This window comes from Hibiscus syriacus, unplaced genomic scaffold (assembly GCF_006381635.1).
Source record: "Hibiscus syriacus cultivar Baekdansim isolate YM2019G1 unplaced genomic scaffold, ASM638163v2 tig00110481_pilon, whole genome shotgun sequence".
Taxonomy (NCBI): Eukaryota; Viridiplantae; Streptophyta; class Magnoliopsida; order Malvales; family Malvaceae; genus Hibiscus; species Hibiscus syriacus.
Window position 1 is genome coordinate 188 of NW_024062757.1, and position 19,356 is coordinate 19,543.

The 19,356-nt window shown below is 33.2% G+C and overlaps 3 protein-coding genes across 3 annotated transcripts; 1 reads left to right on the top strand and 2 right to left on the bottom strand.

Moving 5' to 3' along the window:
• Positions 1-696: 696 nt before the first annotated feature.
• On the bottom strand, positions 697-2,379 carry LOC120128540 (protein GRAVITROPIC IN THE LIGHT 1-like). The gene has a single exon (XM_039146211.1). The coding sequence runs from the start codon at positions 2,288-2,290 to the stop codon at positions 866-868; it is 1,425 nt and encodes a 474-aa protein (XP_039002142.1). The 5' UTR covers positions 2,291-2,379; the 3' UTR covers positions 697-865.
• A 5,932-nt stretch (positions 2,380-8,311) lies between these two features.
• Positions 8,312-9,715, top strand: LOC120128517. The gene is made up of 5 exons (XM_039146193.1): positions 8,312-8,435; positions 8,537-8,713; positions 8,813-8,887; positions 9,068-9,208; positions 9,285-9,715. Exons 1-5 carry the CDS (start codon positions 8,433-8,435, stop codon positions 9,606-9,608), a joined length of 720 nt encoding a protein of 239 aa, XP_039002124.1. The 5' UTR covers positions 8,312-8,432; the 3' UTR covers positions 9,609-9,715.
• Positions 9,716-16,994: 7,279 nt separating this feature from the next.
• On the bottom strand, positions 16,995-18,072 carry LOC120128588 (zinc finger protein ZAT9-like). Its single transcript, XM_039146259.1, has one exon. The coding sequence runs from the start codon at positions 17,889-17,891 to the stop codon at positions 16,995-16,997; it is 897 nt and encodes a 298-aa protein (XP_039002190.1). The 5' UTR covers positions 17,892-18,072.
• Between the last annotated feature and the right edge of the window lie 1,284 nt (positions 18,073-19,356).

Here is a 19,356-nt window from a genome sequence, read left to right on the forward strand (position 1 = left end):
GCCTGATTTCACTTTTAGTGTTGGGTGTGTTGCTCAATATATGCATGAACCGTGTGAATTGCATTGGCCAGCTGTCAAACGTATTCTACGTTATTTGGCTGGTACGATGGATTATGGTGTATTGTTTCATGTTTCTGATTGAGAATTAGTGTCATGTGCCTTTTCAGATGTGGATTGGGCAAGTAATTCTGGTGATCGACGGTCCATTTCAGGCTATTGTGTGTATCTCAGGGATAATCTAATTTCTTGGTGTTCCAAGAAACAAAGATTTGTATCTCGTACCACAACAAAGGCCGAGTATCAGGGGTAGCTGATGTGGTGTCAAAAATCATGTGGTTACAAGTATTGCTTGTTGACATGGGTGTTGCGACTACTAATGTTCCAGTTGTGTGGAGTGATAGTAAAAGTGCAGTCATGATGAGTGCTAATACAGTTTTTCATGCTCAATCTAAACATATCGAGCTTGACGTTCACTTCGTTTGGGAACGAGTTGCGAATGGGTTGGTTCGTGTCAATTATGTTCCTGGTCGAAGTGGAATGATACAAAGTCAAACTCTGTAAGTAACAACTTTGAGTAGTATTCTCGTGTCAAATTATACAGTTTAAAATGATTTCTATATTGAACTCGCATGAGAATTGTAAGAAAAGAAATTTACAATCTCCTGATGCTGTTAAGCATGGGAAGATAGCCAACAAGTGAAGACTCCAGTTTCTTTCAGGTGTTTAGTCATCTTCTGGAGGATCATGGTTTACCTACAAGGCTAAAATCTCGCCCTTTCGAGGATTGCAGCCAAACCAAAATCCACTTCAGAAAGAAGAAGATTTATTGTAACTTAACTCTCTACATGGTGCAATATTCGAGCCACTACACCGTACATTTCAACCCATTTAAATAAACCAGAGACTGAACCACAGTCCTCCCAATTTTAAACCCTGGAATCACAGTGAACCCCACTTTCACCCTAGGTTGGCCAGGCGAGTTATACCTCTTGGTGACATCTTCCATGCACACCATTGAGAAATCAACTCTTCTTTCGACTCGAAATATCTCAACCACTGGATCAAATGAAAAGGCCAGCTTATGAAGTGTCCATATTGAACTAGCCATGCTAACAAATGACTCGTAGAATATGCTCAATGACCGCCATGAATTCAGAACAGCTTCGTTTTTATCCAGATTGCTAAATATCGACGACTCCATGGTGGGATGGATAAGCTCTTGATACTTCTTCTCGCAAAATCTTGAGTATTCACAGCTCTGGTCCCTACTTAGCAACTCCATGGGGTTGCTAGATACATGCTCCAGTAATTGCTTCAATGGGAAAGTAGCATTATCCCCATTACACAGACGTTCATTCTCACTCAAACCAAACCCTTCAATATCGAAACCCCGAAACATTCCCAAACAAATGTAGAACAAAAAAGCAAACCTAGTGTGTCCTTTCTTTGCGTAATCAATATCAGGGTAAACCGAATTGGCCACCAAATCAAGCTCCCAGCCAGCTTTTCCCATCAAACCAATCAAAATCTTACTAAACTTATGTGTTGCTCTACAAGCCTCATGCAAAACAGATTCAAAGACCCTAACCGTTAATAGAACATCACAAGCTGAACTCAAATTACCAGACAATTTTCTTAACAATTTTGTGTTGGCCCATTGAATCTCAGCTAATTTCTTCCTCAGAGACGAGACTTGATTGTCCTTTTCATCAATCTCTTCTTGCAAACGGTTTGAAACTGTTTCCAAAGCTCTCAACTTGCTTTGATTCTCTTGCACTTGAGCTTCCAAGCATGAGCCGAGAGATAACCCAGCTTCAAAATGAGGATTCTTCCGAATTTCCCTATAGAACCGCTTCAAATCAGACAACCTTTGAAGATGAGAAACCAAAGCTCTATCAGCGGATTTCACACCTTCCTCCTCGAACGGTACGTGCGAAATCTGTAACTGAAGATAGGAAGCTTCAAAGGAAGAAACAGCATCAAAAACCGAAGAAACCAGCGAATTGGCTATCCGGGTATCGATGGTTATGCTCTGGAAACTGTTACCAATCGAGGAAGATGAAGAAGAATTCGGAGGGGGGTCGGGCTTGATGACGACGACTTTCTGGTCGGCGATGAAGTCTTCCATAGAGTCGAGGAGGGAAAAGCCGTCGGATTCAGACAGCCGGGTTTTATCGTGGTTGTCGGCGAAGAAGTCAAAAGTTTTGGTCTTGAAAACCAAGGCAAATTTCTGAAACATTTCAGAGATTTGTGGGGGTTTGGGTGTTATTGAAGATTGATTGCCATCCATTTCTCCAATAGAAATTGGGGGGGGGGGGATACAAACTTGAATCTCCGTTGCGCTTAGTTTGCTATAATAATTGTTTGGTTTTGTCGATGAAAGGGGAAGACTGTTGATTTGCTTTTAGTGTTGTGCTTTGGATGCCTTGGAAGTCAGTCATGTAATGTAATTTTTTTATATTTCTTTTTAGATTTTGGGAATTTGAGTAACGGTAATAACGCAGGGCAAGGCTAATGTGACAGCTTACTGTGTCTTTTTTTGTGACCGATCGATCTGGTCAATGCAAAGTTTGAAGTTGACTTAAGGTAGGGGCAGCGCAACCATGGAATCGCTTTAAAACCAATCAGAAAATAGCTTTTAGGAAGGGGTTAAGGAGGAACAACCTTTTGATCTAATATATTTTATGTTTATTTTACAATATACATTCATAAATATTATTTTTAATATACAATCAATTTTTAAAATTTAAATTTCCTTATTAAATAATACAATAATCCCACCACACTTGCTTAATATGCAACATCGTTCTTTTTTAGGCTTAAGGGTGACTTTTGTCTCTATAGTAAACTCAATTTATTAATATTGTCTCTATCGTTTTTTGTATCAATTTAACTCTTAAAGTTATTTAGGGTGTTCACTATAGTCATCGAAATCCGTTTTGACTAACTGAATCGTTAGTCTTATGCGTTTATCAACAATTTTCAAATCAGCTAATATTACTGACGTGGCTTGATGATGATGTGGCATATATTAAAAATATATATAATAAAATATTTACTAAATACAACGATTAAAAATCCCCTAAATTTAACCTAATCCCTTAATCTCATTGAAATAAATAATAAATTTTTGAGAATTTGTTCTAATCTTTGTGTTTAATAAATATTTTAACCTAATCACTTAATCCACGTATGCATAAGGCTCACAATTCTGTTAGTCAAAACAGTCGATGAGTTTCAAGGGCTAGGATGAATACCCCAAACAACCTTAAGGGCTAATTTGAATTTACTATAGGGACAAAAGTGATCCTTAAGCAATTTTTTTGATTAAGTTAAGGTGATTACAAAGTAAAATATGTTATAAGTACTCTTAACTATTTGACAATGAACACTCAATCACTATGCTACAGCCGCTGGTATTCGAACCCATAACCTCTAAGAACGACAACGATTATTTTAACCAGTAGAGTGAGTTGGTTCGTGCCAATATCTTTATTAATTGCAAATTACCATAACAGTTTAAGTGGTATTATATATCGACATTATTAAGATAATAGAAGTATACCAATATCACTTAACTATAAATGATTATTATATAAGGAGGAACAACTCTTACTATTAGTGAAAATTTTGAGCCATAATTCGCACCCCCTAATTTTGTTGGTTTAATTATTCTTTAAGGCCCTTCAGATTTAATATTAGTGAAATTAAATCACAACTCCTTTAAATTTTATGATTTATTCAATTTTAAAGATCTTGTTTATTTAAACCAACTTATACCAGAAACTTTACCATGATCAAAGTAAAAATGCTTGAAGGAGTTCGGCATATGAGAGAAAATAGAGTTAAAAGTGTACATTTATCATTATAATATTCGTGAATATTAAGATTTGTCATTATATTTTATATTAATTGGTATTTGTCATTCTACTTTGAGATTGTGGATATATTTGTATTTATATTTTTTTATATTATTAAAATTTCGAGTAGTCCTTGAGTATTTTATACCAACATGATTGATTAAAATTTACTATATTCAATATTGATTTTAGATGATTTTAAGAAAAATATAACATCAAAAAATTATTTCAAATATTTAATATTGATAACTTACTGAAAAAATATAAATATTTAAAATTAATAAATCAAAACATTTTTTATTAAATGAGAGTAATACTTTAATATTTTAAGAATAAATTATTTAGTCATTAAATTATGAGATCAATTATATTTTGATCATTAAACTAAAAAATTATCAATTAAATTTAAATCTAGCGAGTTTTAATATGATATAATTATAAAAAAGATCATTCAAAATATTTAAAAATACATCATATATGTATATATATATATATATATATATATAATTTAGGATAATTTTTCCATTCCCTCACTTACGTTGCCGACTCATTTTCTTCACTTTTTTTCCCATTTTCCCACTTGTTTTGTTCGTTTTTCATTCTCTTATTTTTTTCCCCTTTATTGTTTATTTTTTTCTTCATTCTCGACATGGATGCACTTAGACGGGATATATGGGGACAATTGTTCTCTCTGAAATTTTAAAATTATTATATATTTTAAATTTTCTTTTGTATATTTTTTATTATAAATATGTTTTCGTCCTTAAAATTTTATAAATATAAATTCTCCCCTAAAATAAGTCTAAATTTGCCCCTAACATAAAATTTTATATCGTCCCTGATTCTCAATAGATTTTTCTCGTTCCTTAGTCTTTATCATCGTGGACAATAGTTGGCCCAGAAATTCAAATGACAAGATATATCAAAACTTGTTATGAGGATACAACAAGACAGCTTGGTCTTCCTATTCTTAATGTTATCAACAAGGATGGGACACTAAATGAGGTTGTCAGACTGTAGTGTCGCCTTGATCGGTTAGAGGCATGGAAGAAATTGTGGTCTGGTGTTGAGGAGACCGACTTAGCTGTGAAAAAAGCAACCCCACGCTCTACAAATACCAAGATCTCAACGTGGCGGGGAGATAGTAGAGAAATTTATCAGGATCCTTGACACTTGATTTTCAAGTGCTTTGTGGCCTTTCAGTGCACTCGGGTGGCCAGATGAGTCGACACTTGTAGGCACACAGCACACTGCATTACTGTATGGCAGCTATTTGTGACAGAATCGAGTAGTCAGCCGAGGGGGCTAACCTGGTTGCTATTGAGTTTATATCACAGAGAGGGATTGAGACGACTGAAACCGATGATTCCAGGACTGCTCATTCTTTGCTCTAAGCTGCAAGGCATGCATGTTATTGAGAAGCAATTACGTTAGAAGCTATTGGAGCTAATTTTCTTCATTTAATCCTCGAGGTCAATAATTTTCTAGCTCCTACCTAGAGCAATCTTCTTTTTTAAGCCACCTTCCTTGTTCTATCTCTCACAAGCAAATTATCACTTAACGGTCATCATTGAACCAATTATAACTTTATGTCTAAATCAGAAGGGATTAACTACTAACAAATGACGCAACATATTTACTCTTATCAACAAGTTCCACGATTAGATCACCTCTGTACTAAACAAAGATAATTATCTATAAGTCTCGAATCAATCCACTTTATGATATTTCTTTGACTAAATAGGGGACACATGTTATATCTTCGGAGATATACCCTGAAGAAAATATCTCATACCACGATTTAGTCAAAGTCCCACACTCCTCGGATGGCATAACTATAATTTAACGATTAAATCTATGACAGTCTCATGTGATCTACCATAATAAAATTCATGATAAAATTCAAGATACGACAAACATATCTTCTATAAATATCCCCTACTCACAATTAAAAGATTGTCTCTCTCTAAAACTTTTCTATTTCCAACCTAAAACAACCTTCTCTCCTAAGTTACTTTCTCTTGCTAGTAAATCACTGATTAACGATCGTTCTTACATCAATTATAACTTTCATTTTGAATAAAAAAAAGTGAACGGTCAAAAAGACGACTTAACACATATTTCCATCAATGAGACCCCGTGGATTAGATTTGAAAGAAAAGCACAAAGTTGTATTGATGGCTTCTGTTTTTTGTGTGTAAAATGGACCAAAAGCAATTATTTAATAATTGATATGGTAATAAAGAATCCTTTTCTAACTTTTACTATCTCCAAAATTTTATAATTTTATGTTAGACGGTGTAAATTTCTAAAATTTTATGGAAGAATATCGTAATTAAATTTTAAAGCTGAAAATAAATCATCAATAAAAATATAAAAAATATTTAAAAATTTCAAAAATAATAACAGAGTCCTTTGGTGTTGGTCATACATGGGAGAGATATTACACAAAAATAGAGAATTTTATTAGTCGCTATTTGTTTAGGTATAACGAAGGGATGGAAGAAGATGTCATTGAGCAAAGCTGAGGGATGAAAAATAGAGAAAGTGCGAATGAAATAAATGTTTTAATTTTTTTACAACTTTAATAAATTATTTTATATTTTTTAAAATAATATTTTTAGGTTTTATTAATTTTATTGAAAAAATTAAGCATAACAATTCCATAAAATATATTTTAAATTAATCTTACGTCTCGATTAAATTATTTAAACAAGATAATAGGGGCTAATGCACTAAACCCCTATAAGGACTAAGTACATCATTTATTTAAAAAATGATTAAATTTAGTTTAATGTGTTGAATAATAAAAATAAATAAAATTTTTATATATCCATTATTTAATAAAATTAAAATTTTAAATCACATTTTTTAATTTTTGATCCACCACTAAAAACAATGTAAGATTTTTCTTAATTCTATTTCTTGTTTTTAAATCCCTTAATTTTATTCTCAATCATAATATTATATTCTATAAAGTTTTGAAGTAGAAAATATCTAAATGGTACATTTGTTTGCTTTAATTAATTTTCAATTAAAATTATCTTTCATGTTGATAAATCAAGAGATCAAGCAGTGATAAGATTATTGTTATTTTTAGAGATTTTGAATATAAACATAATATTTGTAAAGATGTTTGAGCGTTCATTATCAAATACATTAAAAGTTTTTAACAATAATTACCTTAAAACATATCATGCAAATATAATTATTTGAATTTGAGATTAAAAAATAATATTTTTAATCATAAAAATCAATTCATGAGTTATCATAAAATAAAAGTTTAAATATATTTAAAAAATAATTTTAAGATTTTTTTTTCTTTTTTCTTTAAGCCTTTGTACACCAAGTAATGGGCAAGGGATAAGTTTTAATTATTGTATGGGCTGAAACACTGTTAGAACAGTAAAAGGAGAGCAGGTGATTATGTTAAGGGGGAGGGTTTGACGCTGCTTGGGTCAGTGGCAGTGCTGCCGCTGCAGTTGGCTGCTTCTCTTTCGTACCATTTTTGATGCCATCTCCCCTCTTTTGTCTGCATTCCCTATACTTTTCCCCCTAAAAACACCTTCCAATTATGGCCGAGTAATTCAATTTTAGAAAATCAATTAAAATTTTAAATTATGTTGGTTTAATAACTAATATTTAATCTATTAATAAATTAATTTAGTCCAAATTTAATAAATATCTAATATAAATGTGATATTTTAATTCAATTTACTTTATACATAAACATCAGAATTCAATAGTAAGAGGGTGATTTCATGTACATGACATGAAATCATCCACCATTCTAGATTTTTTAATAAGATTAAGAGTTTAAACCTGACGTTTGAGAATAAAACAAGTTGGATTGAGATACGGGTGATTGATTAGAGAAACAACCACTATTGTTTGATGGATTGGAAACATGCCAGCCAGACAAAAATTCTTTCTTTTATATCATCTATGTCTCCAGAATCATTGTCAAAACTACTATTCATACAAGCCCTTGACTGCATGAAGATGGTTTAAATCCATGCATAGTGGAAACTGCAAATGCAAGAAATTGCATAAAATCAAAATTGGGGTCACTTTCTAAACCCCCACTTGAATATACTTTTTTCACCGTTTTCCGACGGAGAACTGAGAAAGGTTTGGGGTTTCTGGTCTGTCGTTTTGCACCAAGCACAAGAAAGAGAGGAACTCAACCATCCAGAAAGAACCAAATGGCTACGTTTTTAGGGTTTTGGGGACATGGGCTTTTAGTAAACAGTGATATAATAACAAAAAGATTTGATATTTTTTCATGCATTCTAGTCCTGGAGTCCCATTTTCGAAGCCCCGCCTGTAATTAAAATATTGATATTTTGTTTGTAAATAATCTTGCTTTACATTATAGTAGACTCCAATGAGACGTACAAAAGAAAGGCAGTGCACTTCTTTAAATCAGGCCAGCCTACATTGCAGCAGTTGCCAGACGCCGTTTCTCTTTCCTTGCACCCCCTCCTCTTCTCTTTTTTTCTACAAAAATGGTGATTCCACCACTTTCTTCATAAGCCCCCCTCTTTCTTCAAAATTCAAGCAACAAAAACCATGGTAACTGTTCCCTTCTCTTGATTTTATATTTATGGGTTTATCTCACTTTATCTGTTACACACGAAAAAGTTAATTGAATTAGGGTTTTTTTCACACGACAGTTGTTTTCTTCCCATCTACCTCGTTGGCTCCAAGTTCTTCTGACTGAGAAGTTCTTCAATGCTTGCATAACTCATGAAGATGCCAAGAAAAACGAGAAGAATATCTATTGCTTGGACTGTTGTATCAGTATTTGCTCTAACTGCTTGTACCCTCACAGCTCTCACAGACTCTTACAGGTCCCTCTACTCACTTCAAAATTCACTCTTTTCTTCTTCTTCCTCCTCCTCCTCCTTCCATGTCTTGATGAATGACTCACTGGTCATTTTTTTTTGCAGATAAGAAGGTATGTCTATCATGATGTTATAAGGTTGGATGACGCAACAAAGTTAATGGACTGTGCTTTTCTCCAAGTAAGCCATAATTCAGATATTAAAGAAAGCATCTTCTCACTTCCTTCTCCTTCTGCATGCTTATCTACCCACGAAAAGTCTGCTTTAAAATTCAAATTATGCAATCATTCCTTATTCAACAAAAAGGTGTGTTTTTGTTGTTATTGTTCAATGATACTGCTTCTTCTTTTATGTATATAGCCATACATAACAAATAGCGCAAAAGTGATATTTATAAACCAAAGGCCACAAACAAGACAGTTCAGAGGCTCCGGCAACTTCTGCAGTACCTGCGACAGAAGCCTGCAAGACTCTTATCTCTTTTGCTCTCTCTCCTGCAAGGTTCCTTTTTTTTTTGCAATTTTCCTCCATAACCCCATAATTATTATTTTATGTTTATTCTTTTTATTTCAAGCAGGTTAATTATCTGTTAAGAACGGACGACGGGGTTTCGAAGTTCCTGTTCGAGTGCAATTTCTTGCCTTTACCCGAGGCGGGGTCGGAGGATGGTTTGGTGACACCCGACTCGGTCCTCGAGCCGTCTGGTTCAACCAAGACATCTTCCGGGTCTGGTGCGTGCGGCGAGGTGTCGCTTAATTCCACTGCCACGACAGAGATCGTGAGGAAGAAGCGGAGCAGCTTGAAAGCATGTCGTCCGACATGCCCCCCGACAGTATCCGAAGTTTCGGTTAGTTTGATGAACCGGAGGAAGAAAACTCCACAACGAGCTCCACTGTATTGAATTTGTTTTTCTCTGGATCCACATAGAGAGAGAGAGAGGGGGGGGGGTAAGGGAGATTGGGACATTGTTGGTATTTTGTAATTTTCATTTCAAAAGCTTATTTACAGATTAAAAAAAAAAAGCATCTCCCAAATCCCAATTTTGTTCAGGTAAAACTCTCCTCTCTCCCATTGCAACTAATTATTTTTCTCAGTTTACATAATTATATATATTGATTATATCAAAAGGGGGTGTATTATGTAACCCTTCGTCTTCAAATGGCTCAAGAGTTGTGAAATGATGGAAGAAAATTAATTACAAATCCAGGAAAGGTCTCTTTCTGCTTCTTTTTATCTTTTTGTTTTCCCTGGACGGAATAGGGACAAAATTGGAAGCTAAAAGATAAAGCCATTATTCAATAATTTACTGTGCCCTCCCCCCAATGTATTGACTTGACTAGTCTGCATACACTAATTTTGCTTGGAACTTGGTATGCATTAATTTAGTGGTGAATTTATTTAGTAGGGGGATATCTTCTTGTAACCTATATTTGTAGAATTATTAGGCTTACCACTTAGAGATATGTGTAGACCACTCTTCTACAGTTCATCAGAGCTGTACTGTTTTTCTTTACTTGATTCTTTTCTCTTTTAATTATTGAAATATCGATATTAAAATCAGAGTCAAAAGTTGGTATCTTCTCATCAAATTTTCCAGGAAAATTTTAGCTTTTTACAGTGCAATAGTGTATTTAACCAGCTTAGATACCCTCCTTTTTTAGTTAAAAAAAAGCCTTTTCTTTTTTTAAAAAAAATTAAATTAAATTAAATTAAAACCCTCTTTTCTAGAGAGGCAGGACAAGAAAACAAGATTAAATTTCTGGCACCTGCATCTATATCACTGGTGAAAAATTCTCATCACATAGCATCAAGTTCCATTTCAAATAACATTATCTATATTTCTCTAATTTTAGTAAAATATGAACAGTCAGCAATGCCTTGGTCCTTTTCTTTGTCCAAAAATAAATATTTCATACAAATAGTCACATTTTATAATTAAACCCAACTAAAATCTATCGGTTGGGTTCATCAAAATTTTTTGGTTTGTTAGCTCAAGCCTTCACATGATGATAAGGACATAAGAAAATTTTAGGAAGGAGCACATAAATAACCTCTTGACAGTAGGGTGTTGTTTTATTAAGTATTTTAATCTTTAAAAATTATAAAATGATATCATGTGACTTTTTATGTACTCTGAATTTGTTATTTTTAGTTAAAAAAAGTGTGGGCGTATGAGTTAGATATTAACATACTGATTAAAATATGATAAAATTCGATTTCGAAACTATTTAAGCTATAATTTATGAATCGACTTTTCATTTACATCATATCATCGAGTAAATGCTTGAAAGCATCAGCAGTGCCTGGAGATATTATTAAAATACGATTTTATCACATCTCAGTCAACATATTAATAAAAAAAACTAATTTAAAAAAATAATTTATAATAATTTTATAATTTTTAATAATCGAGAGAATAAAGAACCGTATGTAATTTACACAATTTTAAAGGGTAGTTTATTTGGTCACCTGAGGCAAGGACAAGTGTTTGGCATTTATTGATCCTCTCCTGCTGTGGGCTACTGCCACGTATCATGATACGTATTGGCCTTTTGTCATTTCCTCCACCCTGCAAATGAAACACAAGTTGATCAGAATATGGTTTGATTTTGAAGCATGCCGACGTTTGCATTCAAAGAAGCAAGGGGGGAGGAAGACAAAGGCAATTCCTGGCTTTTATTTCACCATAAATATAAATGGTCCCGAAATCGATCGACCTAAAGCTTTGGCTTGCACAGTTAATCGCCATCAGTCTAATATTTGTGGCAACATTTATGTGCATTGGCGTCGTTGATTGTTCAAAATCTCTGACAGGAAAAGGAACGAAGAGAGAAATCGATTCTCTTTTGCTTCACACAATCTAAATATGGGTCCAGAAGTTACAGTATGGTCGCCTTCTCATCGGCTGCCGTGTTTACACTATGGACCAATTACATTTTCATCTTTTATTTTAACTCAATGTAATTGGCTAGCCAAATCTCTAATCACTTGATCACCTGTAAAAAAAACTATAGATTAGGGTTGGGTTTTTACCTTTGAAAAATTAGAATTAGAGCACATATGTTAGATGGATAATTGATGGATAAGAACCTTGACACAATCTAATTTAAGAGTAAGAAACTATAAAAAATGAACGTTATCAAATTAATAATACTTTCAGGCGGACGTAACCGAAAATATTATATTTTTTAAAATATTTCGATCATACATTCTCTGGACTTTAAATTAGATTTCCGTTCCTTGGAGTCTACCCGTCAAGAACCGAGTGGAAGTGGGTGATAGGCACATCCTGACAGCGTGAAATGACCTGCCCACCCACTCATAGAAGTATAGAACAGAGAGCACCACTAGGGAGGAATACATGTGTATCAGAAAAGGTATGGCGAATATTGGGAGCTTAGGTTTGATTAAAACACTGCATGCAAAATGCTGCATGCGGCCATATCTTCAGGTCATTGGAATTGATTCATTTCTTAAGCTTGGCTTACCTGTTTACATCTGTCGTTTCTGAAGACACAAATTCAATTGAATTTTCCCGGTTATTGTAAGATACTATACAGTATATGCTTTGATGACCCAACCATGGTACATGAACCATCATTTGCCTTGTGCTTCTCCTAGCATTTTTTTTATGTCACATCTCTCCATGCTAGCTAAATTGACAAAATCGATCAACTAGTGAAATGCGAAAAAAATTCGAAATAAATTTATCGGAGTTTATTCTTTCAAGTAGGATTTCTTTATGCTAACGGTAGTACAATGTGATGTTTATAGAAAAGCCGGTTAAACGATATTATTAACTTTATATTTAAAAATATTTTTTAAGGTGAATACATATAAATTAATTATATAATTTTTTAATCATAGAGGCCTCGAAATCACTTGATGGCATTGAAACCATCACTTTACAAGAAAAATAATTAAAAAAGCCCAAGTTCGAACCCATCGCTTTAACTACAGGTAGTGAGTGACATTGAAACCTTTGGTGAAGTAGCAGGCTGTTTGTTTTCAAGAGCCAAAATTAATTAGACTGGTGTTATTTCTAAATGTTTTAGGTCCGAACATCAGGACATTTGAAGTATTTGAGTATTTATTGTCAAATGATTAAGAGTTTTTAGAACAAATACTATCACGTTTATAATCATCTTAGATTAATCACCCTAGATTAATAAAAAAATGAATAAAACATTTAAATAGTTTTATCATTAGGGATGTGTCGATCACGAGTTGAGCAGTGTTCGATTTGACTTAAAAATTGTTCGAATTGACTCAATATTCGTTAGTTTTGATATAATTTTGTTCAACTCGTGCTCGTTAAGCTCGTCAGATTTTTTTAAATGCATGTGAAATTTAGTAATATTATATAAAAATTAATATAAAAAATTAATATATTTAATAAAAAAATATCAAAATATTGTGTTAAGTAATTTCAAAGTTTAAACTATAAAATAACATTCTAAAAATGCATTAAACCATCGTATTGCATGCATTCTTGAAAAAGAGTAATAATACATAATCAATCCTAAAAACTCAAATAACATCTTAAAAATTATAAAAAATAAAATAAAGAATTACTAGCGAACTTATGAAATCAAATTAAATCTTGTTCGAATTGACTCTTTAAGTAAACTTAAATTTAAATCAAATCAAATTGAACTGAATCGAGAAATTAACTTGATTAAATGTTTATATATAAGTGTTCGGTAAAATTTAGCTGATATTTTATATGGGTAAAATGACAAATAAGGGTGTGATACATTTAGTTGTTAAGTACATGTATGTTTTATAATACTTTAGTCTTTATTGGGGGTGAAGTTTTGACAAGGAATTAAAAATTCCTTAAGAAAATTAGTGAATATTTTTGAAAATTTTGAATATATTTTTTAAATTTAATATTTACAAATATTAACCTTGTGAGATTGATACATACTATTAATCGTGTATAAAATACCAACACTACATTTTTTTTTACTTTCATGTTTTGCTATATTTTCTTAACTAAAATATATTTAAGAATCTACAACTAAAAAATAGAATAATAAAATAAAATTTCACTAATCCATCATTAAACGTTGCATAGAATTCATTTTAGACAAGTTCATTAAAAATAAATTTAGATTACATAAATATTCAAGAAAGAGATCTATATCCGAACAAGTACAAACAAATAAGAATATTTAAGAAACATGGTTTGGTCGTCTAACTGCCATTAAACTGGTCGTGATGTCATCACGTACGTATGTCGTTTCTTTAGTATTCATACGCTCAACTTCTTGAGTGGATTCAATATTCGAAAATGTTTCCAGAGGAATAAAATTCGGATATGAATCTATGACCCTAAAAGTTGAGTCAAGAACTTTACTTAATTTGATGTAGTTATGTAAAGCAAATGCAACACAAATCATCCTATTTTTGATCTTGAGACGAATATATGGGCATTTTTGCTAAAATCTTCCAACGTGCCTTTAGAATGCCAAATGACCTTTCAATACAACTTCGTAAGAAAGAATGAGCTCGATTAAAAATTTCTCCTGTCCCTCTTGGATTTGCACCACGAAACTCTGATTGGTGATACCTTGTCTTATGATATGGAGTCAAGTAGCCTTGTCTTTCGGGGGATCTTTTGTTTGCCAAGTAATATTTGTCTAAGCATGATAAAAAAATAACACAAAATTTAAAAAAAAAATTATTTAAAAAAATGAGTGTGCACAAATAATAAGAATCCATGATTAACTAAAATGTTTTTTTATTTTAAGATTTCATTGGAATAATCGATTTACATTTACCTGAAGGAGATTTGGAAAATTTAGATTTGAGTTCCCAATTGTATCTAGGAAAATACGAGAATCATGAGTCAATCATTTCCAACCATTTAGCACATATGTGAAAAGTAAATCGAAATTGCATACCACTAATACATTAATGGTGGGTGTCCCTATCCTTCCTCTATAACGTAATTGATCTTCCTCACGAAGAATAACATCTCTATGAGTACCATCGATTATTCCAATGAAATCTTAAAATAAAAAAAAATATTATGAGATGTAAATTATTACTATAGAATAACATATATGAAATAACATCCATTAAAAGTTACCTCAAAATGTGATATATATTTGGTGTTATTAGCGATTTGTGAAGGAACTACCTTGAATTGAGGGTCTCTTGGTTTTATGATGTCCATTGACAAGTCATCCATGACATCTAAAACTTCTTTAAAACTTCTACTTACGGTTTCACGAGAATGTTGAAATCGCTTTTAGACATCCCGATTCGAGGCTCCTTTACCTAGAGTAAATACAAATAAGACCACACTCTCTAAAGTAGATATTCTATATGAAAGAAGCAACCTATACTTGCATTCTAAACTCATATTAGCAATTTGGTTGTTTGATTTTGTAGTTTAACGATGGAGAAGACTCTGATGAGAGAATCAAGTGGATTAGGACGGAGGCTATTTCATTAGATTAGGTTTTATGGCAAGGATGTAATTATGGAAATAATAAGGTCAAATATGTCATTTAACATCTTATTTTGCAATTAGCTCTCTCATACTGTTGGATTTTCCAATGTTTTTATTTTCAACTTATTTTGCACAATCAACTCTTTTAAAAATGTGTTTATCAAACACTAAAAATGAAGGATTTGACTACCAATAAGTTATTTATGCTTAAATAAACTAAAAGCTCTTCAAAAAGTTATTTACCAAACTCTCCAAAATGTTAGGCACGTACCTAGTCTGACGTGGATGTGATGGATGGTGAGCAAATATGGTAACTTTGCGGCTTTTAACAATCGCAAGTTTTTGGAATGAAATTGTGGAAGAGGAGCTTAGCTAAACATGTCATTTCTTGCTTCATATATGTCATGTTATGGTTCATCTTCAGCAGCCTTGATACCATTATATTCTCCGCATTTCTCTCAAAACATGTAAAAAAAATCAGAGAGAAATCATACATTTGTCCCCAACTCCTACGATATTCGTCCTTATTTCTGATGGACAATGTGGAGTATGTTTAGATGGTAAGTAGCAACATAAACAAGAGCCAATCATTGAGATTTGCAGCTGCCAACAAAGTTGATCCCGAGTCCAAGAGCGCCTAGAGCCTCTTGTAGGTAGACAGGCAACATAAGTGACCATGTACCGGTCACAGGTTCCTCATTTCTCGTAATAAGCATCAGAGACGTGGTTACAATGGATATGAATGGCATTGGGACCATATAGAAGTGAATTCAAATGACAAAATACAAGGTAATTCAAGGGGGGTCAAATTGAGAATCTTCTACAATGGTAATTTTTGCTTTTCTCGCTGCTTGCTATGAAAAGGATGGAGCTCACATGTGAGACACAACCACTGAGCGTGTATGACTTGAAGGGAAACGAAATCATGGTGTTTGTTGTAGGAATCAAAGAAATTTGTCCATAAAAGAAGACTTATCCTATTTAGTGTATGACCTAAAAGGGATTGGATGCATAAAAGCTGATGATGATGTAGTGTTTGTTAGAACCTTGATGATGAGAAAGAGCAGTGGAAAAGGATCAGCATTGTCGACCTTGGATGGTCTTTTTGAACTCATAAACCGGCAATGTCATATCAAGGGATGCCTTTGGCTTGCATTTTTCTCCTCCCTTTTAATTTTAAACCCCCAACCCCCCACCAGTGGGACTGTTAATTAATTAGACTACCAAGTAGCATTCACTCTCCCTCAACAATCCTAACTCCCTTCTTCTCTTTATCTTTCATCATCATTAATCCTTTGAAATGGGTTTTTAGCTATGGTAAAAAGGGACCAATCCCCCCCCCCAAATGGTCCAAGGAGAAAGCTCGAAAATTAAAACCGTCTTCGTCCTCACTCCCTAGGATCGAGGGAAGCAGATGCGGTTGAACCCCTGAAAATGTCAAATTTTTATATAATTAAAGTATTTTCTTTATATTTTCTACTGATTATCTTCATAATTTCACAGCCATAAATTTATAATATAAGTATCCCAAAACTTAAAGATAAAAAGACATTTATTACATATTTAATGAAGGTGACCGAAGTTTTAGGATACTTGCTTTAGCCAAGTTAAGCCACACACATTCTCTCTGTAAAAACAGGCAATGGCAGTTAACTGTTCAATGAAGAAAACTATAAACCCAGAAGCATTGTTCAAACTTGGCTATAACAGACAGTTACAAGTTAGAACAGGGTAGTTTGACCCTAACAAAGAGGTAAAAGCAACCAAAATTGTTTACCTTTGGATCAAACATTGTTGTGAACCAGGTGTGTAACAATTTGTTGACTATTTCAGCATTAGAAATCCATCGTCTTCATCATCGTTGTCCGCCGGAGCAGGAAGATTAAGGTCTATCAAATTAACTACCAAGGTTTGGGTTTTTGCTGCTGCTGCTAATCGACCAGTTACAATATGTGATCTTTTATGTCCACCAAGAGCTTGTCCCGATGAGAAGACTCTATAACAAACAGGACATTGATGTTTTTTCTTTTCCGACATTGAACGAGTACCCATATTTGCTGGTGACAACTCTGTTTCGTGAGCTTTGATCTTTTTGTGACTCGCTCTGTGTCCACCCAGTGCTTGGTACGAGTTGAAAGCTCTGTTGCATGTTTCACATCTGTACTTGGCTCGAGTCGTGAAGTACTCTTCTGATTCATCCGTTTCTTCTTCAACATCGCCATCTTTATGTACTTTGAATTTCCATTGGTCCCTTGAAAGCATCATGAGACAGAAGGCAACATCTTCATCGGTAGTGGCGTCGGATATGGAACTCACCGGTTCAGGCTCCCCCCAAGACTCTGTTTGACTCGGTTGGTTGGTGTTGACTTTGAGCTTCCTCGTTTCTTCATGTTGCTCTAGTGTTTTCCAAGTCCGTTTAGATCGCCTCCGAGTTGAGTTCTTAGACGACTCGGTCTCACTTTCCCTGGCTTGAAGAACAACTGAGTCGGCATCAACGAATTCAGGGTCCACTAAGCGAGTACTCTTCTTTGGATTCTCTCCAAGCCCATAAAGCTGCTCTTTCCCCTCCCCTTCTGATGAAGATGAAGGTGCCTCAGACTCTCGGCTGAGTTGACTCGGAGGAGGAATTGGAAGATTCAACATGTTAGACTTCATATGAGTGCCCAAAGCTGTTCCATTTGGTAAGCTTTTCAAGCAAAGCTTACACTTGTGTTTCTGCATTGTCAAAAACACAAAGAAACAGAGTTCAATAAACAGATCAGAAGTAGATGTTTATGTTTATGTATGTCTGAAAGTGAAAGGATGTGAGTTTTTCTTGAGGCAGAGAGTTTAAAAGAAGCATAGAAAGAGAGTGAAAGAACAAATAAAGTAGGTGACAAGCATTCATCCATACGTATCTTATACACATTTTTTTTCATTAAACTAAATTGATTATAAAATAATATATATTCTAAATAATTTTAACTATTTAACAATGAACATTCAATTATCATGTTATAGTCTTTAATGTTTAAACTTGTGATATTTAACAACAATAATAATTGTTTTAACTATCGAAATAAGTTAGTTTATACATAAACACGATAAAAATTTCTAAATAAATAAATAAAATTATTTAAAAGGGTAATTTACTTTCTCTTAAAGGGAGAATATCAATAAACAAGGATTTAATGAAAGCGTATACATGAAGGAGAAAGAGCGACACGTAACATGGGGATACTTTCTCAATTAATTTTACTGAATGAATATGAATAAGAGTATGTTCGTTCGCTTAGTTTTAATAAAATTAATGAGTAAACACATATAATTAAATGAACGATATTTTTTGTTCGTGTTCGTTCATTAAGAAATTTAGTTTATTCGTTTCCGTTCATGTTCGTTTGTTAAAGTGATAAACAAACACAAATGAACGAACGTAAATTAACACAAACGAACAAACATAAAATTAATTGATTTTATATTTGAGAAAGTTTTTTCTTTTCAAATAATTTTAGAGTTTTTATTTTCTTTAATTGATTTGAATATCTTTTATTTGGATTTAAAATTAATTGAGCTTTAAAATATTAATGAGTTTAAGGTTAAAATTTATTAAGTCTTAATATTTCAAACGGGTTTGTAGAACATATACAAACATAAACAAACGAACATATTATCAAACGTTCACGAACATAAATAAGCGAACGAGCTGACCTGCGTTGCACACCTAACTTTGGTGGGGAGTCTCCTGGCAGGGATTTTCTGCATACACAATGACTCGAATTCAATGTCTTACTTAAACGATATCAAATTGCTTACCACTTAAACTAACATGTTGGTAATAATGATAATAATTTAATATAGAATAATAATGTCAACTTTCTTGGGGTTAACTTTCCATTAATTTTGGATTTTTCGTTGAAATGTCTAATCGAAATGAAGAGTGGGGGAAATGGGCAGGAAACAATAACTAACTTCCCATTGGGAATGTAGATTTCTTTGTTGGAAGTAAATGCCGTTTTCTTAGGGCCTGAAACACTTGGCCCCTGTCCTATTGGCTGCCTTCCCATTCATTATTGTTTACGAATACACATATTTTTACATTGTTTAACAATTTACAAAGATTAAAATTTTCACAAACCGATTAATTATATTGTTGTTTTAGTCTTAATTGGAAATATTATTTTAAAAGAATTATTTTACTGTTCTA